This window comes from Saccostrea cucullata, unplaced genomic scaffold (genome assembly GCF_032062105.1).
Source record: "Saccostrea cucullata isolate Sc308-1 unplaced genomic scaffold, CSIRO_AGI_Scuc_v1 ctg1125, whole genome shotgun sequence".
NCBI lineage: Eukaryota > Metazoa > Mollusca > Bivalvia > Ostreida > Ostreidae > Saccostrea > Saccostrea cuccullata.
The window spans coordinates 47,752-75,082 of record NW_026930029.1 but is presented as its reverse complement, the minus strand read 5'-3'; the positions used below and the strand labels follow the sequence as shown (position 1 = coordinate 75,082).

Sequence of the window (27,331 nt, the reverse complement as noted above, 5' to 3'; positions counted from 1 at the left end):
TTTTCTATGTTCTTTAATATGATTCTTCATTCACATTAATTTGCTGTTCATCTTGTTGTACTTTTCTTTACAAAGCAAGGTTAGTTCTAACAGTCCCTTTAATGTTCTTCCTACCTATGGGGCATTTCGTGTGGGCGGAGGCACACTGGGGGTAGAATACCAGATGACCGAAGGACAGAAATGCGATGGAGACTTTCTCATCCAGGCAGATCTTACAGATGGTCAGGTCCTTCAACTCCTTATTCTCCTGCTTCAGAGTATTAGGATCAGCTAAAAATAAAAAAAATAATTACTAGTATCTCAATGCTGAAAATTCATTTGTCCTCCATTAGTATGCATAACCCTTTAACTACCAGAAATTTTGCGTTTTACTGCAAAATTAAAAAAAAATTTCGAGCAGAGATTTTAACATTTTCTAGTCACTTTTACATAAAGTAACATATATTTTCTGAAAGATTAGATCCTAAAGTATTTGATTACGTAAAGTAAAATGACATTGCGGTTGCCACGGCAACGAATAAGACCCATATTTGCCAAAATATGTCTTTTTTTCCCTTTTTACTTCCCAGAAATACAACCAAATTTACAAATAACTCTTCCATAACAGAAGATTTAGTGATACTATTATAACAAAGCATATTGCCAATTAGATTTAGGTCATATTGGTCAATTTTATTTGAAAGAGAGGGTTTGACAATTACGTAATGTCCGTCATCCGTAAGCAGGGTAAGGCCTTCTGGTACAGCTGCTTAATTGAAATAAGCAATTTTCAAATCGCTTTCCCTCTTACAGTTTTTGATTGATTTCAATAAATCTTAGTACAGATAGAACACTTTCATATACAATTTTTTTTTTAATTTTAGTACTTTTATTTCAATGAAAATTGTTGCCATGGCAACAGAAAATTGGAATTTTGAGTAGAGTACATCTTAAGGATTATTACAATTTCAATAGAACGAGGAAAAATACCACGTATTCAATACCATGCTGCACATTGAAATTACAAATAACGTTACTAAGATTGACTTTATAAAACGTTGGTCGAAGGGTAATGAGGAAGAATATTGCAATGAATACTACCGAGAGATTTCATATTCGTTAGCTAAATGTTGATTTGATGTCTTAAAAATTATGTAAGAAAATATCTCGCCTTAAATACCCTTTTTCTCCGTGGAAAAAAGTCATATATCTTACATTGATTGATTGTATGTTGTTTTACGTCCATTCGAAATTTTTTCTCTCATGTAGAGATGTCACCTCATACCGACAAAGGGCAATAAATTTTGACCTTGACCCGGTACTCAGGGCCATTGAGAGTGAGGGATCTTTATCGTGTCAACGCCTTCAGTGACATGGGACCTCGATTTATAAGATCTCATTCGAAGGTACCACAACTTTCACTTTTTCTTCAAGTGCTGATCACTTGACTAAGGAACAATTTCTACCCATATTATATCGACTTAGGCCAGTCACGGCCGAGATTCGAACCCACGACCTCCCTATCACGGAGCGACAGATACTGTGAACGGTGCTTTGTGTTTTAGATGTACATGTACATGTGTAATGCACAGTCGTTATTGACATCACCCCCCCCCCGTCAAGTTACTAGTGTTTTATGATAGAATAAAATTTCGTGCTTACAGATTCCAGCAATATGGATCCGAGAATTCCCAACAATCTGTGCTCGAACATACAACAATATCACTAGTTCATCGAAAAGACGGCCACAGCGCCATGGAAAAGAACTTTGCACACTCTCTTTCGAGTCCGTCATACATTTAACACCCTTTTAGTTCAATTTAAGTGTGAATTTTAATTTTAATAGTAATCGAATTGTTAATTGCTTACCGGTAAATACAACTCTTTTTATTAGGGGGGTAGAAGATGTTTGTCCATTGAAAAGTCACCAGACTTTAAAATAGAACTTAGATTTCAAAATACCTATGGATATGGATAGATGATCTTTCATTTTTTCCATATGTTTAACTAATAATGTAAAATGATATATTTATAAATTTTTACAAAGATACCCCCTTGTGAATCGACAAAAGTTTTGGAATGAATTTGTTGAATAACAATTTTCCGTTGATTTCTGTTATGAAAAAAGCAAGTTTTACCAATATTGTTGAGCTGATTAAACTTGCATCGTCTTATTTACACAGCATTTAAAAAAAAAACAAAAAGGCGACTTTGATATTCAATAGCGCATTTTTCCTTTTTTCAAGCGATCATCTAGCAAATATTCTACATACTTGCTCGGTTTTATTTATTTTTTGTAACAGTATAATCAACTTGCTCAGCTTCCTAAATACACATACATACTTGTAATCCCGGCTAATCTGTAAAGGATATGGAGATAACAAATATTATTCAATATCAACGTCCATAAAACAATACAAAATAGGAGCAGAGCAAAAACGGACATCGGAGGTGGGATCGGATGCCATGGAGGAGTGAGCATAAAGAACTATTCTATGAGGGATTTTGTTTAGTTAATCCCAAGTTCTTTAATTTGATCAAGTTTGATAAAGACTTGCTTTAAACTCTGTGTGGACTAAAAAATTATTTAGATAAATAATACTTCCTAGAAGTATGTTATAGACAAAGATATAATGTCATTCAGATTGTAACCTACCCCCCCCCCCCTATCCCCAGGGAATTGGAAAAAAGACTATCCCATAGTGAAACAAAAAAAATGTTGTACTTGGTAGCGAATATGCATACATATAGCAAAGTGTGATCTTTTTGAATCGTGATTTATTACAATTACATGTTTAACGACTTACGAGTGTTTATGACAATGGCTTTTTACTGGTCAAGTGAAATGATTTAAAAAGGTGAAGTCAGCAACAAGTCATTTACCTAAATAAACCTAAAATGCAATATAAATTACAAGAATACAATACAAGTTTGTGAGCAGGATAAAACCCACAGAACCTTAGGAAATCCAAATATGAGATCAAGGACCTATAGGAGGAGTAAGCATTCCCTTCGGACCGGTCACAATGTGAGGTCGTTCTATCGATTATGTATAATAGACGGAGCACCCCTTAGTCAAATTTAGAGCTAAATCAAAGGCTTAACTGGGCCTAAATACTAATAACACCAGCAAAAAGAAACTGCATGTGTGCAGTAAGAAGGATATGGAGATAACGAACAGTATTCAATCTCAAGACTCCGTGGGGATCCGGGTTAGAATAGGTCCTCAGTACCCACTTGCTTGTCGTAAAAGGCGACTAAATGGGGTGGTCCTTCAGATTAGACCGTATAAACCGAGGTCCTGTGTCACAGCAGGTGTGGCACGATAAAGATCCCTCCCTGCTCAAAGGCCGTAAGTGCCTAGCAAAGGCCTAAATTTGCAGCCCTTCACCGGCAATGGTGACGTCTCCATATCAGTGAACTATTCTGGAGAGGGACGTTAAACAGTAAACAATCAATCAATCAATCAATCTCAACATCCATAAAACAATACAAAACAAGAGCAGAGCAAACACGGACCTCCAAAACATCAGAGGTGGGATTAGGTGCCATGGAGGAGTGAGCATCCCCTGCCGACCGGTCACACCCGCCGTGTGTATGACCAGGAAATAACGGAAAAAATCCGTCGTCAATTCAGTGTATAAATAATGGACTAACAATTGGTATGAAAAACGTCAGTCAGCATTTGACTCAATGATAAACTGTATTTGCTGACAAGGTCATTGTATGGACCATAGAACTTACGAAATGATGACTTTAAACGAGACTGCTGATATTCTTGTTTCGTCAACTTGCTTGTCAATAATTTACCTCGTTTAAGAAATTGTTCATACGTAGAGCATGCTCTTGCGTATCGAATCAACTGAGATATATTTACTCCGTATGCAGGTGATGAAGGTATATTGCTTAATAAGTAAGGGAAATTGACGATAGAAAAGTTAAAGTCATCAATAAAGTCAATAAAAGGAAATTATCAAACCTTCATGCTGTAGTAAATATCTGAATTTTTTTTTTAAATTAAATTTTAGTATTGTACACATGATTTTAATTTTGGATCCTTACTCCAAACCTACTAAATAACACAAAAAGAGTTTTCTCGTGTGACACCCCCTTTCCCCCCCCCCAAATACGAGTTTGCATCTGTTTGAGTTTTTTAGGGTCATGCCCTCAATCATGCAAAATTTCTGCCCAAGGGTACATGTATCTGTTACATGTAAATTGTTATTATGTTTTATTCAGGAGGTAGGAATAAGATCAGTGCAGGCTTCTGTAATGCAATTTAACCGATTTTTTTAGGGACGAATGGTATTTATGCTTATATCTGCGGTAGAATACATACACATCTAAAATATTGTTCAGGTGACACACACTTCGCTTTTTCTAGCTATCTAACCACGGCCTAAATGGTAGAATAAGATCAACTTCCATTCTAGAGGCAAAAAGTGGCCTCTCATGGCTTGAGATAAAATTATAAATCACAGTACTTAAAATTTTAACGACGAATCCATTTGTTTAGAGTTCATATGTGACATAAAATCATGCATGCAAGTACATTATGTACATTTATGAATATATTTATAATATATACAGATGCATAGATTCCAAGAACGCTTTACATTTCTGTGAAAAAAAAATATACTAGGAAATTGAATCTGAAATATAATGTGAATACATTTAATTATTGGAGTGGTTAGTTGGGACCATATATCCATCTTATTATGGTTTACACAGACAATGGAATTGAATGCAACTCAGTGACATCTCTCTCTCTCTCTGTTTGAAAACGAATTTTTCTCATAATTTCTTTTATTCAAGTGGAAATGTCTGAATCTGAACATAGGGACCAGTAACATGCTAAATTTGAATTTACGTTATGACTATATATATAGTCATTACATAAATTCAAATTTAGCATGCTACTGCATGTCCCCTGTGTATATAACCTATCCTGTTTCCTTCGTAAAAACCCGTTCTCTTTTCAATAAATGTTATTTAAAAATATCAAGACTCAAAAAAAGTTGATGAAAGAAGAGATTAATATGCTTGTATCTATTTTTTCATTTTAAATAATATGGAAATTGGTTACGATAATATCTAATTATTTGATTAATTGTTCTTAAGTACATGTACATGTAGGAATGACACAAATCCGACAAGGATTTCTGAAACAATGGGTGCGCGCAATCGGGGGGCTGGGCCATTGACTATTACTACATGTACTTGAATATATCTCTCCGAAAGCTATGGAATTTATTTTCATGTTTATGGCTCAGGTCATGTCGAACATTGACTCTTCTTTACAAATAAGTCATTTAAAAAAATCTGTTCTAAGTATCAAAAGAATCGGTTTGATTTACATTGCGTTCATATACAATTTCATTGTACATGTAAAACGTCAAAATGACGTCATAGTGCATTTTGTGTGTTTTACTCATAATATATTCAATATTCAACAACAAATTTCTCTATAGCGAAAGCAAGTACCTTACAAAGACCATCATAAAAAGGTTGAAAAAGTTCCCAGCTTTTGGGTTATGGAATTTATTTTTATTTCATTTTGAGTTGTAATAAAGATAAAGCTTAAAGAAGATAGCTAAAAATCAGTCATATGCGTAATTTTATCAACTCCCTGGTAGGTTATGCAATATTCACTTCAAGTTTTTGATAATTTCTTAACATCACAGAGAAAAACTTTGTGTAGCAAAAATGTTCAGTTTCTTCTCTAGTTTATGAAAATATCAATTGTTGTGTTGTATCCCAATTCTTTACAAAACACCAACAGTTTAATGTCTGTGATGGTGAAAGTGCGTCCAAATGCGTCTCTGGGAGTTAAAAGGATAATGTTATTGAGTATTATGTGAAACTATTTCATCAGTGTGCCGAAATCTTTTGAACTCATTTTAGAATACGTAAAATACATCTATCGATAAAATGCTGTATAATGCATGCTTGTTTAGAATGTTCACTTCGAAAAGTAAGCTATTTCTCTTGATGAAATAAATGTTGGCAAAAATGATGTGCAAGCATTATAAGATATTTCCATAATAAATTGCAAATGATGTATTTCCACTATTCTCGTATAAACACATGGGCCCCCTCCACCCATTTCCAGAACTACTGACCCAGGGGCAATAAAAATCACAATTTTGGAAGAGGCATTCTCCCTCATTATAACTATGTACTTAGTTTGTTTAATACAAAGGAACAGAGAAAAAGATTTTCAAAGAACTAATCATATTTACTATGTTATCAGTAAAGCATCGCTAACACCAGAACCCTAAACCCATGAAATTATTCATTTTCAAAAATACATTTTTGCTCATTATAACTTATATCTTATTGTTGAATGTATTTAATACCCAGGAACAGGGAAGAAGATTTTCAAAGAATTTATGCATTTTAACTTCATGTATGAAAGAAGGATATGGAGATAACGAACAGTATTCAATCTCAACGTCTATTAAACAATATACAAAATAAGAGCAGAGCAAACACGGACCTCCAAAACATCAGAGGTGGGATTAGGTGCCATGGAGGAGTGAGCATCCCCTGCCGACCGGTCACACCCGCCGTGTGTATGACCAGGAAATAACGGAAAAAATCCGTCGTCAATTCAGTGTATAAATAATGGACTAACAATTGGTATGAAAAACGTCAGTCAGCATTTGACTCAATGATAAACTGTATTTGTACAAGGTCATTGTATGGACCATAGAACTTACGAAATGATGACTTTAAACGAGACTGTTGATATTCTTGTTTCATCAACTTACTTGTCAATAATTTACCTCGTTTAAGAAATTGTTCATAAATAGAGCACGCTCCTGCGTATCGAATCAACTGAGATATATTTACTCCGTATGCAGGTGATGAAGGTATATTGCTTAATAAGTAAGGGAAATTGACGATAGAAAAGTTAAAGTCATCAATAAAGTCAATAAAAGGAAATTATCAAACCTTCATGCTGTAGTAAATATCTGAATTTTTTTTTTTAAATTAAATTTTAGTATTGTACACATGATTTTAATTTTGGATCCTTACTCCAAACCTACTAAATAACACAAAAAGAGTTTTCTCGTGTGACACCCCCTTTCCCCTCCCCCCCCCCCCCAAATACGAGTGTGCATCTGTTTGAGTTTTTTAGGGTCATGCTCTCAATCATGCAAAATTTCTGCCCAAGGGTACATGTATCTGTTACATGTAAATTGTTATTATGTTTTATTCAGGAGGTAGGAATAAGATCAGTGCAGGCTTCTGTAATGCAATTTAACCGATTTTTTTAGGGACGAATGGTATTTATGCTTATATCTGCGGTAGAATACATACACATCTAAAATATTGTTCAGGTGACACACACTTCGCTTTTTCTAGCTATCTAACCACGGCCTAAATGGTAGAATAAGATCAACTTCCATTCTAGAGGCAAAAAGTGGCCTCTCATGGCTTGAGATAAAATTATAAATCACAGTACTTAAAATTTTAACGACGAATCCATTTGTTTAGAGTTCATATGTGACATAAAATCATGCATGCAAGTACATTATGTACATTTATGAATATATTTATAATATATACAGATGCATAGATTCCAAGAACGCTTTACATTTCTGTGAAAAAAAAATATACTAGGAAATTGAATCTGAAATATAATGTGAATACATTTAATTATTGGAGTGGTTAGTTGGGACCATATATCCATCTTATTATGGTTTACACAGACAATGGAATTGAATGCAACTCAGTGACATCTCTCTCTCTCTCTCTGTTTGAAAACGAATTTTTCTCATAATTTCTTTTATTCAAGTGGAAATGTCTGAATCTGAACATAGGGACCAGTAACATGCTAAATTTGAATTTACGTTATGACTATATATATAGTCATTACATAAATTCAAATTTAGCATGTTACTGCATGTCCCCTGTGTATATAACCTATCCTGTTTCCTTCGTAAAAACCCGTTCTTTTCAATAAATGTTATTTAAAAATATCAAGACTCAAAAAAAGTTGATGAAAGAAGAGATTAATATGCTTGTATCTATTTTTTCATTTTAAATAATATGGAAATTGGTTACGATAATATCTAATTATTTGATTAATTGTTCTTAAGTACATGTACATGTAGGAATGACACAAATCCGACAAGGATTTCTGAAACAATGGGTGCGCGCAATCGGGGGGCTGGGCCATTGACTATTACTACATGTACTTGAATATATCTCTCCGAAAGCTATGGAATTTATTTTCATGTTTATGGCTCAGGTCATGTCGAACATTGACTCTTCTTTACAAATAAGTCATTTAAAAAAAAATCTGTTCTAAGTATCAAAAGAATCGGTTTGATTTACATTGCGTTCATATACAATTTCATTGTACATGTAAAACGTCAAAATGACGTCATAGTGCATTTTGTGTGTTTTACTCATAATATATTCAATATTCAACAACAAATTTCTCTATAGCGAAAGCAAGTACCTTACAAAGACCATCATAAAAAGGTTGAAAAAGTTCCCAGCTTTTGGGTTATGGAATTTATTTTTATTTCATTTTGAGTTGTAATAAAGATAAAGCTTAAAGAAGATAGCTAAAAATCAGTCATATGCGTAATTTTATCAACTCCCTGGTAGGTTATGCAATATTCACTTCAAGTTTTTGATAATTTCTTAACATCACAGAGAAAAACTTTGTGTAGCAAAAATGTTCAGTTTCTTCTCTAGTTTATGAAAATATCAATTGTTGTGTTGTATCCCAATTCTTTACAAAACACCAACAGTTTAATGTCTGTGATGGTGAAAGTGCGTCCAAATGCGTCTCTGGGACTTAAAAGGATAATGTTATTGAGTATTATGTGAAACTATTTCATCAGTGTGCCGAAATCTTTTGAACTCATTTTAGAATACGTAAAATACATCTATCGATAAAATGCTGTATAATGCATGCTTGTTTAGAATGTTCACTTCGAAAAGTAAGCTATTTCTCTTGATGAAATAAATGTTGGCAAAAATGATGTGCAAGCATTATAAGATATTTTCATAATAAATTGCAAATGATGTATTTCCACTATTCTCGTATAAACACATGGGCCCCCTCCACCCATTTCCAGAACTACTGACCCAGGGGCAATAAAAATCACAATTTTGGAAGAGGCATTCTCCCTCATTATAACTATGTAATTAGTTTGTTTAATACAAAGGAACAGAGAAAAAGATTTTCAAAGAACTAATCATATTTACTATGTTATCAGTAAAGCATCGCTAACACCAGAACCCTAAACCCATGAAATTATTCATTTTCAAAAATACATTTTTGCTCATTATAACTTATATCTTATTGTTGAATGTATTTAATACCCAGGAACAGGGAAGAAGATTTTCAAAGAATTTATGCATTTTAACTTCATGTATGAAAGAAGGATATGGAGATAACGAACAGTATTCAATCTCAACGTCTATTAAACAATATACAAAATAAGAGCAGAGCAAACACGGACCTCCAAAACATCAGAGGTGGGATTAGGTGCCATGGAGGAGTGAGCATCCCCTGCCGACCGGTCACACCCGCCGTGTGTATGACCAGGAAATAACGGAAAAAATCCGTCGTCAATTCAGTGTATAAATAATGGACTAACAATTGGTATGAAAAACGTCAGTCAGCATTTGACTCAATGATAAACTGTATTTGTACAAGGTCATTGTATGGACCATAGAACTTACGAAATGATGACTTTAAACGAGACTGTTGATATTCTTGTTTCATCAACTTACTTGTCAATAATTTACCTCGTTTAAGAAATTGTTCATAAATAGAGCACGCTCTTGCGTATCGAATCAACTGAGATATATTTACTCCGTATGCAGGTGATGAAAGTATATTGCTTAATAAGTAAGGGAAATTGACGATAGAAAAGTTAAAGTCATCAATAAAGTCAATAAAAGGAAATTATCAAACCTTCATGCTGTAGTAAATATCTGATTTTTTTTTTTTAAATTAAATTTTAGTATTGTACACTTGATTTTAATTTTGGATCCTTACTCCAAACCTACTAAATAACACAAAAAGAGTTTTCTCGTGTGACACCCCCTTTCCCCCCCCCCCCCAAATACGAGTTTGCATCTGTTTGAGTTTTTTAGGGTCATGCTCTCAATCATGCAAAATTTCTGCCCAAGGGTACATGTATCTGTTACATGTAAATTGTTATTATGTTTTATTCAGGAGGTAGGAATAAGATCAGTGCAGGCTTCTGTAATGCAATTTAACCGATTTTTTTAGGGACGAATGGTATTTATGCTTATATCTGCGGTAGAATACATACACATCTAAAATATTGTTCAGGTGACACACACTTCGCTTTTTCTAGCTATCTAACCACGGCCTAAATGGTAGAATAAGATCAACTTCCATTCTAGAGGCAAAAAGTGGCCTCTCATGGCTTGAGATAAAATTATAAATCACAGTACTTAAAATTTTAACGACGAATCCATTTGTTTAGAGTTCATATGTGACATAAAATCATGCATGCAAGTACATTATGTACATTTATGAATATATTTATAATATATACAGATGCATAGATTCCAAGAACGCTTTACATTTCTGTGAAAAAAAAATATACTAGGAAATTGAATCTGAAATATAATGTGAATACATTTAATTATTGGAGTGGTTAGTTGGGACCATATATCCATCTTATTATGGTTTACACAGACAATGGAATTGAATGCAACTCAGTGACATCTCTCTCTCACTGTTTGAAAACGAATTTTTCTCATAATTTCTTTTATTCAAGTGGAAATGTCTGAATCTGAACATAGGGACCAGTAACATGCTAAATTTGAATTTACGTTATGACTATATATATAGTCATTACATAAATTCAAATTTAGCATGTTACTGCATGTCCCCTGTGTATATAACCTATCCTGTTTCCTTCGTAAAAACCCGTTCTTTTCAATAAATGTTATTTAAAAATATCAAGACTCAAAAAAAGTTGATGAAAGAAGAGATTAATATGCTTGTATCTATTTTTTCATTTTAAATAATATGGAAATTGGTTACGATAATATCTAATTATTTGATTAATTGTTCTTAAGTACATGTACATGTAGGAATGACACAAATCCGACAAGGATTTCTGAAACAATGGGTGCGCGCAATCGGGGGGCTGGGCCATTGACTATTACTACATGTACTTGAATATATCTCTCCGAAAGCTATGGAATTTATTTTCATGTTTATGGCTCAGGTCATGTCGAACATTGACTCTTCTTTACAAATAAGTCATTTAAAAAAAAATCTGTTCTAAGTATCAAAAGAATCGGTTTGATTTACATTGCGTTCATATACAATTTCATTGTACATGTAAAACGTCAAAATGACGTCATAGTGCATTTTGTGTGTTTTACTCATAATATATTCAATATTCAACAACAAATTTCTCTATAGCGAAAGCAAGTACCTTACAAAGACCATCATAAAAAGGTTGAAAAAGTTCCCAGCTTTTGGGTTATGGAATTTATTTTTATTTCATTTTGAGTTGTAATAAAGATAAAGCTTAAAGAAGATAGCTAAAAATCAGTCATATGCGTAATTTTATCAACTCCCTGGTAGGTTATGCAATATTCACTTCAAGTTTTTGATAATTTCTTAACATCACAGAGAAAAACTTTGTGTAGCAAAAATGTTCAGTTTCTTCTCTAGTTTATGAAAATATCAATTGTTGTGTTGTATCCCAATTCTTTACAAAACACCAACAGTTTAATGTCTGTGATGGTGAAAGTGCGTCCAAATGCGTCTCTGGGAGTTAAAAGGATAATGTTATTGAGTATTATGTGAAACTATTTCATCAGTGTGCCGAAATCTTTTGAACTCATTTTAGAATACGTAAAATACATCTATCGATAAAATGCTGTATAATGCATGCTTGTTTAGAATGTTCACTTCGAAAAGTAAGCTATTTCTCTTGATGAAATAAATGTTGGCAAAAATGATGTGCAAGCATTATAAGATATTTTCATAATAAATTGCAAATGATGTATTTCCACTATTCTCGTATAAACACATGGGCCCCCTCCACCCATTTCCAGAACTACTGACCCAGGGGCAATAAAAATCACAATTTTGGAAGAGGCATTCTCCCTCATTATAACTATGTAATTAGTTTGTTTAATACAAAGGAACAGAGAAAAAGATTTTCAAAGAACTAATCATATTTACTATGTTATCAGTAAAGCATCGCTAACACCAGAACCCTAAACCCATGAAATTATTCATTTTCAAAAATACATTTTTGCTCATTATAACTTATATCTTATTGTTGAATGTATTTAATACCCAGGAACAGGGAAGAAGATTTTCAAAGAATTTATGCATTTTAACTTCATGTATGAAAGAAGGATATGGAGATAACGAACAGTATTCAATCTCAACGTCTATTAAACAATATACAAAATAAGAGCAGAGCAAACACGGACCTCCAAAACATCAGAGGTGGGATTAGGTGCCATGGAGGAGTGAGCATCCCCTGCCGACCGGTCACACCCGCCGTGTGTATGACCAGGAAATAACGGAAAAAATCCTTCGTCAATTCAGTGTATAAATAATGGACTAACAATTGGTATGAAAAACGTCAGTCAGCATTTGACTCAATGATAAACTGTATTTGTACAAGGTCATTGTATGGACCATAGAACTTACGAAATGATGACTTTAAACGAGACTGTTGATATTCTTGTTTCATCAACTTACTTGTCAATAATTTACCTCGTTTAAGAAATTGTTCATAAATAGAGCACGCTCTTGCGTATCGAATCAACTGAGATATATTTACTCCGTATGCAGGTGATGAAATCAATATAGCTCCGTCATAAACACACTTATCCCCAACCCTGGAGTAATGAAATTCATAATTTTGGAAGAGACAGTGTTATTCAGCATAACTATGTACTTGGTTAGTTTATTAAATGCCCTGGTGCAGAGAAGATGATTTTCAAAGAAATAATGCATTTTCATTACATAATATATTTGATTGATACATGTACTGAGGAGCATATTTCAAACAATTCATTTTCAGTATATAATTAGAGCCCTTTTCTATGGTACCCCGGTCCCGGGGGCCTTGAAATTAACAAATCTGGAAGAGGGGCCCTTGTTTATTATGGTTATATACATGTACATGTAGGTAGTTCATATCTATTTTATACCAAGGATCAGAGGAAAAGATTTTCAAACATATAATGTATTTCTATTTTATGATCTATTTGATATATACATTTACTGAGGAGCAGTTTCAAACAATTCCTTTTCAGTATATAATTATAGCCCCCCTCTATGGTACCCCCCCTCCCGGTCCCGGGGGCCTTGAATTTCACAATTCTAGAAGAAGTGCCCTTGTTCATCAAGGTTATATACATGTACATAATTATAGTTAGTTCATATCTGCTTTATACCCAGGAGCAGAGAAAAAGATTTTCAAAGATATAATGTATTTTCATTATATACTTATTTGATTAATACATGGACTGAGGAGCATATTTCAAACAATTCATTTTCAGTTTATAATTAGAGCCCCTCTCTATGGAACCCCGGTCCCGGGGGCCTTGAAATTCACAATTCTGGAAGAAGGGCCCTTTTTCATCATGGCTATATGCATGTACATGTAGGTAGTTCATCTGTTTTATATCCAGGAGCAGAGAAAAAGATCTTTAAAGATATAATGTAGAACCTCACCCTTACACCAGAATCCCTGACCTTAGGAGCATAAAATTCAAAACTCTGAAGGAGCCATTCTTGTTCATTTTAACTATGTACGTACTGAGTTGTTTAATGCCGAGGAAGAGAGAAAAAGAATTATAAGAATTTCTGCATTTTCACTATAAAATCAATAGAGCCCCGCCAGCAGAAAAACTGAACCTTGGGCTATAAAATTCCCAATTTTGGAAGAGGCATTCCTGCTCATTATAACTATATACTATGTTTATTTAACACCCAGAAACAGAGAAGATTTTCAAAAAGTTGATACATTTCACTATATATTCCATAGAGCCCCGCCCTAACACCAGAATTCCAGATTCTGAAGTCATAAAATTCAAAATTTAGGAAGAGGCGTTCTTGCTCATTGTACCTATGTACTTAGTTTGATCACTGAATACCAAGGAGCAGAGAAGATGATTTTCAAGGGGGAAAACATTTTCACTGTATTATTTATTTAGCCCCGCCCTAGATCTTGGGCCATGAATTTCGAAATTTTGGTCTCAATGCCCATTACATGCACATTCATACCAACGTTAAGTAGCAAAGAAGAAGATTTTTAATCTTTTACTAATATTAGTGATTCTGTCCCACCCCTAAAGCCTCAGGGGTCAGGGACTGTGAAATTCAAGAATGTTGTTCCCCTTCTCCAATAGATGCTATTTGCTAAAATTGGCTGAAATTAGTTGAGCTGTTTCAGAGAAAAAGCTAAAAATGTTCATATATTAACAAATGACGCAGTGCCGACGACGACGGGCTAAAACGGATACCAATAGGTCGTCTGAGTGACTCAGGTAATATAAAAACACAATACTTACCATTAGAAGCTGATGAAGCTGATTTCCCGTTTTTCTCATGGATCTTTAGATATTTCCATATATTTTCTTTAGTGAATGCACCCCAACCTAAGTAAACATGAAATAGTTTTATAACACAAAGAAACACTCCCTTGATTTTGAACGTCAACTTAAAAGGAACTGACATTTTAAAACAAATTTAACATTCATAAATAGGTAATTTTTGTGAATAAAAGGATTAAAGGCACACAGGTATTGCTCTCTCTACAACTACAGGAAGTGATACTATTGAGAAAACCATCATACATCAAGGGACCTGTGAAGATTTCTCTCTACGAAAATGTACATGTTGTTCAATTTGCTTTTTATAAATTGAAATTGCTTGGACTGCTTCAACTCTGAAACTCAATGCTGTACATAAACCGGAAAAATTAAACTCTTATTTTCAATAGGCAATTTTTTTTATAACAATTCCATATTTTCCAAAGTAAAAGTAAAATGGACTTGGAGTTAAAATAAGAAGATTGAAGCGAGAAGTGTTGATTTACTAATGCAAAACTGCATGAATTCAATATGAAAAAAATATTTTTGGTTAGATTTACTAATAATTTACTGACAAAAGTCTATCTGAAGCTTAATTAAGGGTATCTATTAATGTTTGACCTAACTTTATTTATATATTGCCTGTTTTTATTAAGAACAAATTCAAAAATAAATTTGTCATAAATATTAGATAAGTTAATCTCATATATGTATTTTCCATGAATAAAGATATTATGTAGTATTATCAGGTAACTCTAACATGTCGACTGAGAATGATGGCACATGGAGAGAATTTTTTTTTTAATATGATTATATATACACAAACACACCCACCCACCCCTAATCTTTCCTCACTCACCCTCACACCCTCTCTCCCTCACACACACACACCCTCACCCTCGCACACACTCTCAAACACATATGCCCTCTCTTACACCATGACACACACACATACACGCCTGATAGTGTGTGCATCCTGAGAGGTATCGCCCATGCAAGTTTGATCAACATAATCGTTTTAGTTATGTTAGAATGCACCTGCTCCCTAAACTTAAACTTGTTCACTTATCCGAAGAATGTAGGTCGGATCTAGCATCCTCAGATGTATCAGCCATGCAAGTTTGGTCAACATAGGGCTTATGGTTACTTGGAAATGAGGCCTGCACCAAAATATTTAACTTGTTTACTCATACGGAAACTGTAGGTCGGATCCAGCATTTGAAGCAAGCCAGGGAGTTTGCATCCTTGGATGTATCACCCATGCAGGTTTGATCAACATAGGGTTAAATTTACTCGGAAATTATATATGTTCCAAAAACGTGGCCTGTTCACTCATCGGGAAAATTTAGGTCAGATTCAGAGTTTTAATACGTATCAGCCATGCAAGTTTGTTCAACATAGGGCTTATTGGTACTTTAGGTAGGTAGGGTTATCACGTGAATATCTGAATTTTTACAAAGCAACCAATAGTATTTTGTTTTACATAGGTAATTGTTTGCAGAAAGAAAAGTAAAAATAGCTTTTATGGCTCTCAAATCTTCTCATTAATTTTAAAGAAGAAATGCTACATGGCTCGCAGCTTTTTACCATACCTGTTTACCCTGTTCTCTGCAACTTGGGCGCACAGTGGAGTAAGTTATATTGTTTGCAATGCTTAATATTCATTATCAAATCTGTACGGTTTATGATTTTGTAAGCATTTGGTCATTATTTTGTTAAATATCTTGGTTTATGATGTAGTGTGGTCGGAATCTATGTTTAGTTAACTTGTGCAAATTGCGGAATGTCTCAATGTGTGGCATTTTTGTATTGGATTACAGTCACTTTGTCACAATCAATTTTCAATTTGAATTGTATTTACATTACGTTTATGGTTTTTATTTATATTGTTACCGTATTGAACATCAAGTTAAGTTTTGTAGGCATTGGTTAGTTACGACCTTTTGTATAAGGAGGTATTTAAATCGCTGCATAGCTGACCACGTAGCCAGTTTCCACGTTTTCATAGATTTTACATGCTTGACGTACAGTCCAAGATGAGTAGATAAATACATTGTACATTTTTTCAACGGTAACCATTTCTCCATAAGGGGTAAGTTTGTTCTTAATTTTATATGTAAGTTTTTGAGTAATACATTTAAAACGTAAAACTATTCAAGAATGTGAGTTAAGTTATGTTTTTGTTACTATTTACGTATACAGGTTTTGCTGGGCAGAGTTACTCATGTGTATATTGTTCTATTTTTGTGCAATGTACTAAGTAATGTACGCACGTTGTTTTCCCGCTTATAAAGTCGGTGTTGTTGGTTTATTTGTTAAAACCACTTTTGTTAAGAAATTGTGAATATTCTTAACGTTGCTATAAATTTGACAGTGTTTGGTTAGAATTACCGGGACTGTTTGTATGGTGTGCCATTAGTGCAATTGTAGTCAATGGTGACTTGAGTTTTTCTTTTTGTATACGTAACCTGTGACTAAAAATTTTTATTTAATTTATAGGTTCCTGATGTAATCCAATTATTATCTTGCCATGTGTGTGTTGGCGACGACCTTAACCAGATCGAGATACCCACTGGGAGCCAGTTGGCGGGAGTCCGTCGTGAAACGGGGCGTGTCTGCGTCGACGTGGTTTTGAGCCAACACTAGGATACTATTGAGGATCAAAAGAGACTTTAAGTTCTATTAATTGTAAAAAAAAAAAAAAAAGGTAAAAATATATTGTAAATAATGTTTGTATTGATTTTATCTATAGATAAAAAATTGTAATTAGAAAAAAAATCTTGTTATATCTGACTGAACAGAGCACGACGACTGTCGTGACACACATATGTCTCGAAGATTTTAGTAATTTTCTCCTAGTCTAGTATTTTTATTTTATGTAAAATGTAAGCATTTATAGCATTGAAAGAGTGCGGGAAAATTTGAGGGCATGTTGAAAAACATTGATTGTGTTACACACATAGATTATACATAAATTTACTGGCATGTTGTAAAGCATAGATTGATATACGAGGGGCTATCAAAAAGTTCGTGGACTAGCGTCATAAAATTAAAACCGCTTTAGGTACATCAATGAATTTTTAAATATTTATTTATCATCATCTTTTCCATCTATGGAATAAATCGCAAATCATAAATTTAATTTTTAAATAAATTAGTAAAATTTTTGTAAGCATTGGTATGTCCAGGCGGCGCAACCTCGAAAACGGCGTTTTTTTTTCGATCTAAGTGTAACTAAGATAAACTATTTTGATATGGACATTTGACATCCAAAAATTCGGTTAATTCAGGTATGTGTTGGGACACTTTTGTTCCATAAAATATGAAATTTTTACCTCATTCTGGAAGTTCTATGAAATTTTATTGTAAATTTTATATGGAGTATCCAAACAAATAATGCCTTGAAAATGACGTCAAAAGGGGTGAGGGGTTTCATTTTCCAATATTCTATAAAGTTTTGCCTCTTGAAAAACTGGTATACACCTAGGAAATTTTTAAACTGGCTACGGAGAATAAAATTGCATCCAGATTACTTGTTTTTTATTGCCAAAATAGATTCAGAGAGAAAAGGGATGCAAAGGTAATGTCGATTTGTAGTCAAAGTTTGAAAAATCTATCACGTCAAATAATGACATTGATCATGTGTTTTATACTATATTGAACTCAAAAAAAACAAAATATGCTGGCACAGTCAAGCGAGGATGTATCCCAGTGTAAATTTGCGATAATATACATGGTTGCACTGAGGGCTGCTGTTCATGACATTGTTAGGTCATAAAAACAAGACGGGTTGAAGTCATTACTCAGCTCTAGAGAATCTCATCAAAATAAGTATACGAGGTAGAATAAGTGCACATTGAAAAATAATGACGTTGTCGGACGTCATGAAACTAAATGGCGACGGCGCCGGGTGATCATATAATGTCGTCTTTATTTTATAATAATTTGGGGAATAATGAACGTATCAAGCTAAAATTTTCAAGATTTCTTTATTTTTTGTTGCTTTATGTTTCTTATAAATTTTGTATGCTCATACACCATAGTATTAATTTTATAGCCTCAGTCCACGAACTTTTTGATAACCCCTCGTAGATACATGTCAATTTCATAATATACAAATTTAAACCTATACAAAGGTCAACAATGAGTGATTGTTCTAGTCATTTGTACTAGTCATCTGTCATGTTACATTTATTTACCTTTTGGATGAAATGTCAACTATTGTATTCTCTGTTCTTTTTTGATTCATTGTAATGTTTCAGATCTAAACAACATCATTGTCAATGTCAAAATCACTATCATCACCAACATCAGCAATAAACTTGCATTTTTTTCTTATTGGACGAGGGCAATAGGCAGTACACAAATCAACTAAAATTTAGAAATATGATTATTATGTTTGTTGTGGTTTTGAAATGTCTTGATCAACTCGTGTGTTTTCAAATGCTTTACCATCGGAGATGTGCACAAATCGATAACCAAGCCAAAAAAAATATTTAAGTGTAACTAGTGCATTGGGGTAAATATCGTTACAATGAGACTAGGTATCTGAAAGAAATATGGCGGAATGAGGCTGTAGTCGGAATGAAACAAGTCGTACATAGATGAAAATGTTGGGTTTTTAAGAATTTCTGTCAGCTTTAACTTATGGCCTGTAAGTGGTCAATATCGCATCATTCCGATGACTTTACCGAGCGTTATGATTTGCTTATTTAGGTTTTTATGGGTCTAATACGTACTAAATTTTTAACAAATAATTTCATTTTTATGTAAAAAAAATAATAAACCCATCTTTCATAGATGCCACTTTCATTCTTTATTTTAACTCTGACAAGTCGACCAGACGACTTTTTTTGTTTACAACGGGGAGTTCAATATTGAACGCTCGTATTCTAAATGTTTTGAGCATACTCGTATACGTAATACAAACTCGTAATACGTAATACAAGCGTTCAATAAAACGTTCTGATATTGGACGCTAGAATTCTCTAGATTTTTGATAGTATTTTATAAGAGACTATTTATTAGCTATATAATAATGTCTGTTTTTGCACGCCTTCTAGCGTCAATTCAGTTAATAAATGTTGATTTTTTCATCAGTGCTCGTTGGGTTTTTATCAGTGATCGTTGGGTTTGCAAGCAAATCTGTTGAATTTGTATTAAGGTTGTCTGTGTCGTATTTCAGTATGTTTTTAAAATAAGTTGTTAGTTTTGCAGAAACGTCTTTTTTCACCCTTTCAGCCGCCCATCGAAATACTCATATTAAATCTCCTTGACAGTTAAAATGCCATATGTATATGTTTATAATTTTACTAGCATGTTTTTAGTATTTCTAATATTTAAATTGACAAAAAGTGATAATCACTTATAAGTCATTAATTGATTTTGTTCCACTATACTAAACATTTACTTTATTACCCTGTAGAGTCCATAGCTGATGCTTACTTATATATCTTACTTTAATAACTGCCCGTTTCTTACATATGTATCATAATATTTAACATCAATGACATGACTTCTTACATCAGTTTGATCAAATCATGCTAAAATTTAGACAAAAGTGGGAACCTAGAATTACATTTAACGACAAATTTCTCTACCTCGTGTATCTATCTATTCTGAATATAAATGACTTTTGAAGTACAAATGTATCATGACATGTGCTGTGTGGAATAGCATGATGTTGGAAGTGATTGTGTGGGAAGTGCTCGACCAATGACGTTTCTGAACATCATGATGAAATCATATTCATTTACTGTACACAGTCTTATACATCTACTGTACATGTAATCATGCCGGTACAGTTTGGGAGCATGCTCAGCCAATGAATGTTGATCACATGGCATTGTCCTTTTATGACACAATTCATTTTATCAAATAAACTCTGCAATATGACTAATTGACTAAAATAAATAAATTGTGTTTCTCAGAATGTCTGGCATAAGGGATTAGTAAATTGTTGAAGCCTTTATACATATAATTATGTAACTTTGACGGAAAAAGAGAACACCAGTAATTTTTAGATAGGTGATGTGTTTTTTGAATTCTTTATGGTTTCTCGTATCTTTTTTTTCTAGTGTCAAAAAGGCTATCACCTAAAGTAGAATCCATTAACCCTTTGTTAGGGATTAACTGGTTAAGTGACAGTCAATTACTAAGCGTAGATTTGGCTATTATTAATACTAATAACAAAGAAGAACTAATCTGATTGGTTAAAAATAATTTACGGCAAGCGTGGGTCTCCGAATGGAATTGTGTCCGCTCCTCGGCCATTCTATTTTGAGACGTTAATAAAGTATCGTTTTCAATTCCGTCCACGCTTTGCTTTTCCATATTACAGCGCACCCAAATCTACATTGGACCTAGTAGCTGAAAAGCAGAATCATCTTATCATAGGGTCTCTCGCAAGCCAGCGAGTTACATAATTCCCTAAATAAGTGTGACACGACAGCATGCTTCACTTCAATAACTGCCATGTTGTTTCGCTACAAAGTTTGAATCACAGCATAAGAAATAGTACTTAATATTATACCATATTCTTCAAGCTTTGCAACTGTTCTTTAAATGATTAAAATGTTAAGCAGAGATTATTATTTTCAGGAATATTTTCTGGCTATCATAATTTTATTTCCAATGCCATTGTTTTGTTGCATTTAAACTTAAAGGATGACTTGGTTCTGGTTTAATAAGACAAAGCTGCAGAAGTGTGGGATTCATACCTGATCCAAATCCACTATCATCAGACGTTCCTTTACTCATGGTAGCCTCGGAAGTTTTGGCCACATTGTTCTCAATCTCATTGGCTGCAGGTCCACCTGATGGAGAGGAGTTACTTGCCCCTAATTGTTCTTGCTTACGTGTACGAGAATCGCTGTCAATTGCAGCCTGTTGAGGAAAAATAATTGTGTCAAGGGAAATTTTCATTAAAATAACTTAATATATGCCTCACCTATTATAATATATATATATATATATATATATATATATATATATATATATATATATATATATATATATATATATATATATATATATATATATATATATATATATATATATATATATATATATATTAGGAATGGCAATTTGTAACCGGTTAACCGATTACTCGGTCGGAACGATGTCAATCGGTTAGAAAATTTGTAATCGGTTAGTCGGAAAAAATATGATTTATATAAATTTCAATCCAATTTTCTTCATGTTCTTAGACAATTCATTTTTGAAAAAAAATAAATCTTTGCATAAACGTTGATAATTCAATGTTTTCATACCGGTATATCCAAGCTTAGTTGCGTGTAATTATGGTTCTCCGGATCTAGATTGAAGTGTAATTGGTCATTTTGTGTTTGAAGTGTTAATTACTGTTTAAACACGAAGGCGATACCCCCTGACTTCCCGTTTTTCTTTAATGATAATTAAATCACCGTTAAGAACTTCTAATTTGTATGTTTGGATTTTTTGCAGTTATTCTGTCGTCTGTTGAATATATCACTAAACAAACTTTGTAAATGAAGTGATATATTTCAGACTTAGTTTTAATTATGGTGAAAACGCAGAATAAACGTATGTGAAATCTGCATTGGAAAAGTTTCAATGATTCGTGGTTTTCTGAATTTGTTCACAATCTATATTAAAACTAAAATGAAATATATAACCTTGTGTTTTTTTAAAGCAAGAATCAAGACAAATAACATCTTGACTTTATAAGTCTTCTTGTATATATATTAAATAGACTGATCTACTTAGGGAAAAAGAGTGATGTACATCAAGAAAATGCATATTTTGATGCGGTTAACCGGTTAATCGGTCGGAACGTCTTTCGATTAACCGATTAGCAATTCTGTATTCGATTGCCATCCCTAATATATATATATATATATATATATATATATATATATATATATATATATATATATATATATATATATATATATATATATATATATATATATATATATATATATATATATATATATATATATATATATATATATATATATATATATATAAAAATTAAATATTATTATACAGTTTTATAAAATAAAAACATAGTAAAAAAGACCCTGGAAAAATTATCTTAATATATAAAAGTGTCTGAAGATTTTACATATGCCAAAAAATTCAATGGTGCTGTATTTAGACTCTATCTCTTATCTATAGTTCACTTGGTCCTTGAAAAATGATTGGCTCTCCATCATTAATCATTCAGGGCCAAATGAGCTACAACTCTGCAGATTGATGCAACAGTGTAAGTAACAAAAATCTACACTTACACCAGCCCCGTCTGCCTCACTATCTTCATCATTCTGGGCCATTTCTGCGGCTCGGACAGCTTCCTGCACAAGGTCAATAAAGGCCTGCCCTTTTATTTTTAGAATGTAAGGGCATTCCATAGACCATAGTGCATGCTCAATCCATGGGTTGAATTCAGGGTCCCAGTTTCTAAGACCTAATGATATTAATTTTTTTAGGTTTCGTCAAAGGTCAACATGTCTAAAAATTATTTTTACAACAGCTCCTAAACTATATGTAGAATGAAGTCAAAACGTTTAAAGTTTTTAAATATATCATTGACTAATAGATAGCAAGTATCACTTGATAACAAATATTTTAAAAAAGTTATTTTTTAAGAAAAATTGTATCAGAAAATGGACATATTTAAAGAAAAGTGCACCAGCTTAATTCTGTCCTTTTTGTGAAAAACCTTCATTGCAGAAATATCATATGTTTATCACTGAAGGGCAAGTTGGATGTGAATGGTCTCTGAGAGGTTGTTATTGAAAGCATGACATGTATAAAGACAAGACCCCTGTAGAACCCGCCATGTGCAATGTGCTTTCGCTTTCAAGTCTTAACATTTGGACAAAATAAACAGGGAAAACAACTTTCCAGAGGCTTTTCAAGTCCAACTTGCCCTTCATTGATAAACATATTTTCTTTCTGCAATGATGGTTTTCACTAAAAGCACAGAATTAATTAGGTGCACTTTCTGAAAATATATGCATTTTTAAAAAGATTTTTTCTCAATTAAAATTTTTTTCCAAGTATTTTTTATCAAGTGATACTTTCTATCGTTAATCAATGAAAAATTTATAAACTGTAAAAGTTCCAACTTTATACCTCACATAGTTTTGGTGCTATATTGTAAAAATAAACTTTTGGACATGTTGACCTTTGAAGAAACCTTAAATGACATATTCTTTTATTAACACGTCTTTGCTTTGACAGTGACAGTATTATGAATACTAGCTAGTAAGCCGAAATTTTCTATATTTCCTTTGTTGCAAAAGGTGACTGGTGCCCATAATATAAGCATTTTTTTTTTGGTCAATCAAAATTTTAAAAATACCAAATTTTTTTTTCAAATTAAATTTCTAAGGCAACTTTTTCTTTTTTTAAATATGTATATTGTATAAATACTTATTTATGTTACCAGATAAATTTATTACGATATTTTAAACCAAGCTACTCTTTAATAGTATATATATTGTAAACAGGACTCATTACCGTTGATATAGAGAAATACCATGAAAGTAAGGAAATGTCACGGTATGACTTCTGTATTCCATTAAAAAAATTGTTTTGGTTTCTGTGAATGCATTTAAATACTTATAGAATAGGCATAACAGTCAGAGTATTAAATGTATAGGTGTGCAAGGGATCAACCGCGTTCACAGACTTTCTACATAACTATATCTAATATCTGCAAACCTTTTCATTGAAATGCAAACAGCTATGGAACAAAAATATATGAGTGAAACTGTACAAAGAAATGTTTAAATGCAAAGGTATTATACAATTAAAAAATCATTTTAGGTTCAATTTAACTTTTTCCACAAATACATGTTTCCATCTCTGTTGAACAGACTTATTTCGACTCCATACCTATTCCACAATGATAGCATCTGCAACAATCCTCGAAACCTGAAAAAATTGTGAATGATAAGTGAAATTCAATTTTGTTTAAATTCCTTCGTGTTTTCTTATTAAGCTGCTTCAACTTCTTTAATCTTTTACGGCTTTAGGACAAAGAATATCTGAATATAATTGTTTGAATCCACTATTACTCACCTGCGTAGTAAAACCCAGCGTCTGTCATATTAGCTGGATGTTGCTTCATGTGGCGAGGAAAATTAGCATAGGAGGCCAGTCTGGCGGGGCGACTAGCGTACTTCGGGTGTTTTACCACCATAGTACGTCTCGTCGTATCTGGTTGGTCCTGTCCGTCGATATAATTAGCACTAGCCAGGTGAGCCGTGTTGTTAGATGTAGAAGCATTATAGCCTGCCAGTGGACCGTCAGGTTCCACAACTCCTACCTGAGGGGCACTCTGAAGGGGAACAAGGTCTGAAAGTAAATCAAAATATTAACGCTTGGTAATTATGCCAGTTAAAATGTTCTTCATCCATTGGGGTAAAAAAAGACAACATATTCCTATTTCAAAGATCTATTTAAACTTCATTTTAATTTATTAGTATTATGGGCATGTACCCTTCATTTTCATAGGCATGCACCTACATTTTTGTTATAAGTGTTAAATTGCTGGTTAATAATAACTATTCATACATTAAAAAAAATATTAATTCTGATAAATAAAAAGATTGACGCACAGCATTCATAAGTACTGTGAGCATTGGTCAGTGCTTTAAGCCATTACCTTGTGTAGACTCTTCTCTAGGCACAGGGACATTATCATCACCACCTTGCGATAAGAATTTACAGTTTGGAGACATCCTCTGGTGAATTTCTCTGGGAGAATCATTATAATTCCAGTTTCCTTTTCGGAAATCACAAGAGAAACAGACCAGTTCGTTTCCATTTCCCTCATAGAAGAAGCCCGCCTCGGCAAGTCTCAATAGGCTTGGTCCATTAGTGTTGGGGTAGTCATGCATGGTACATAGGCGCAGGAATTCAACTGCCATGATGTCATGTTTGGAGGGTGCTTTTTCAGGTACAGAGAACGTGCTTATAATGGGCTCCAAAACAGGCTGTTGTGTTGCTGGATATGCTATTATTTCATCAGTGAAAATATCCACACGGTTTATTTCAATATTTTCTTGAACACGTTCATCAGTTGACTTTTGATTCTCACCTGTTTTCAAATCAGTTTTTATTCCAGAGCAGTCTGGTTCTCTGATTGATGAATTCCGAAAAGTAATGGAATTGGAAGCATCAGTATCACAAAAATCCAATTTTTTGCTCTGTTTCTGTTCAAAGTAATCCAATATGAATACTTTAGGGTACAATTGTTCTATAATAATACAACATTGGTTTCGGAGACTTTCCGATACATTCTTGTGTTTATCTAATCCATAAGATAACAATGCTGTCATTTTTTCAATGCAAAAATAAAAAACACAATAAATTGTTTTCCAGATTTCCAAGGCTTTCATCAGTTTGTCTATGCCTGCATTATTTAAAAATGGTTTACAGTACAACTCGTCCAATATCCGTACAGAACAGTTTTGTTTAAGATGACTCTCTGACATACTGAAGTTTCTATCAGATTGGCTGCTGGGTTGCTTGAAATTTGCGCTTTTTCTGCAAAGCAAAAATGGAAATCATAAGTACGGAAACATGTTATATATGGGCAGTTGGTCATTTATTGCTCGTTTCTAAAAGCAAAAGTGGGAAATGTTATTACATGTTTCACAATATTGAAATAATTTTCCGGGGCATTTCGCAATGTTTCATTGCCTGCAATATATTGAAAATATTCCCTGCACGACAAAATTCAAAATTCCTAAAATGCAAATGCTTTGTCATAACAAAAGGCCTCAAGGCTTGACGGTCACCCGGTACAATACAACAATTTAGAGGACCCATATATTGATAAAAGAGGCTTCATTGCTAGAGGCAAGACAAATAATACGATTCGAATCACCAAAAATGATGTAACATCTATCTGTCACCGAAGACTGAAGAGATGTTGCTGGTAAACTAACAATAAAGCTTTAATAGGGATGATAAAAAAGTTCACGAACTAATTGAATAACTTTCATAAAAGAAACAATATTATTTTTCATTACTGAATAAATTTTAAAATAGTCCTGTCCGATTTTAATGCACATCTGCCATCGTTCTGCTCATGCGTGAATCACGTGATATAGGCGGTTACGTGAACCCCTCCGTTGCGTTTTGTCACAAAAGCTTAAGGTTTTTTGAGTTTTATATTTCTTTCAATATACGTTAATTTTTATGACAAGACATTTGGTCAAACGGTCAGTGGTCAAATCTCGGCAACAGAATGGGTTGATAAGAATATCCTTTCCAAAAAATAAGCAAAGCGACTATTCAAACCCAAATCTTCTGTCTCGGGAGAGTCGTTTATCCATAGATAGAAAATGGGTGCCTTTTTTTATTACATCTATTATGTTTAAAATCTGAAGTAAACGATATATTAGGTGTTTAATTATTATATTATTGTTCATATATATTCAATTATTTTTCAAAGTGTAAATCGGAGGTCTTTGATAACGAATTGCTTAATTAAAACATATCTCTTTTCAAACTTGCTTTCACTGGGCAACATAAGTATTATTGTTAACCATCTACCTTCCTTCACTGAAACGATCAATCCATTCATTGATTGACTTAATTAAACGTCTTTTGACGTACAAATTACTATACGCTGCTGCAAAAGAATTTCAAAGATATACCATAACTTTAACAGTCGTTCGTTGAAAGAGTAAGACTGAGACAGCAATTTTTTGTCACAAGTGATCTACACAGTGATAGCATTTTCACATTGTGACGTCACAAACAAGTA

The 27,331-nt window shown here is 33.2% G+C and overlaps 1 protein-coding gene across 1 annotated transcript; it reads right to left on the bottom strand.

Moving 5' to 3' along the window:
• Nucleotides 1-22,661: 22,661 nt before the first annotated feature.
• Nucleotides 22,662-25,498, bottom strand: LOC134282759 (death-associated inhibitor of apoptosis 1-like). Its single transcript, XM_062765155.1, has 4 exons — nt 25,220-25,498; nt 24,634-24,909; nt 24,448-24,486; nt 22,662-23,011 (listed from the first exon to the last, which is right to left on the bottom strand). Exons 1-4 carry the CDS (start codon nt 25,482-25,484, stop codon nt 22,764-22,766), a joined length of 828 nt encoding a protein of 275 aa, XP_062621139.1. The 5' UTR covers nt 25,485-25,498; the 3' UTR covers nt 22,662-22,763.
• Between the last annotated feature and the right edge of the window lie 1,833 nt (nt 25,499-27,331).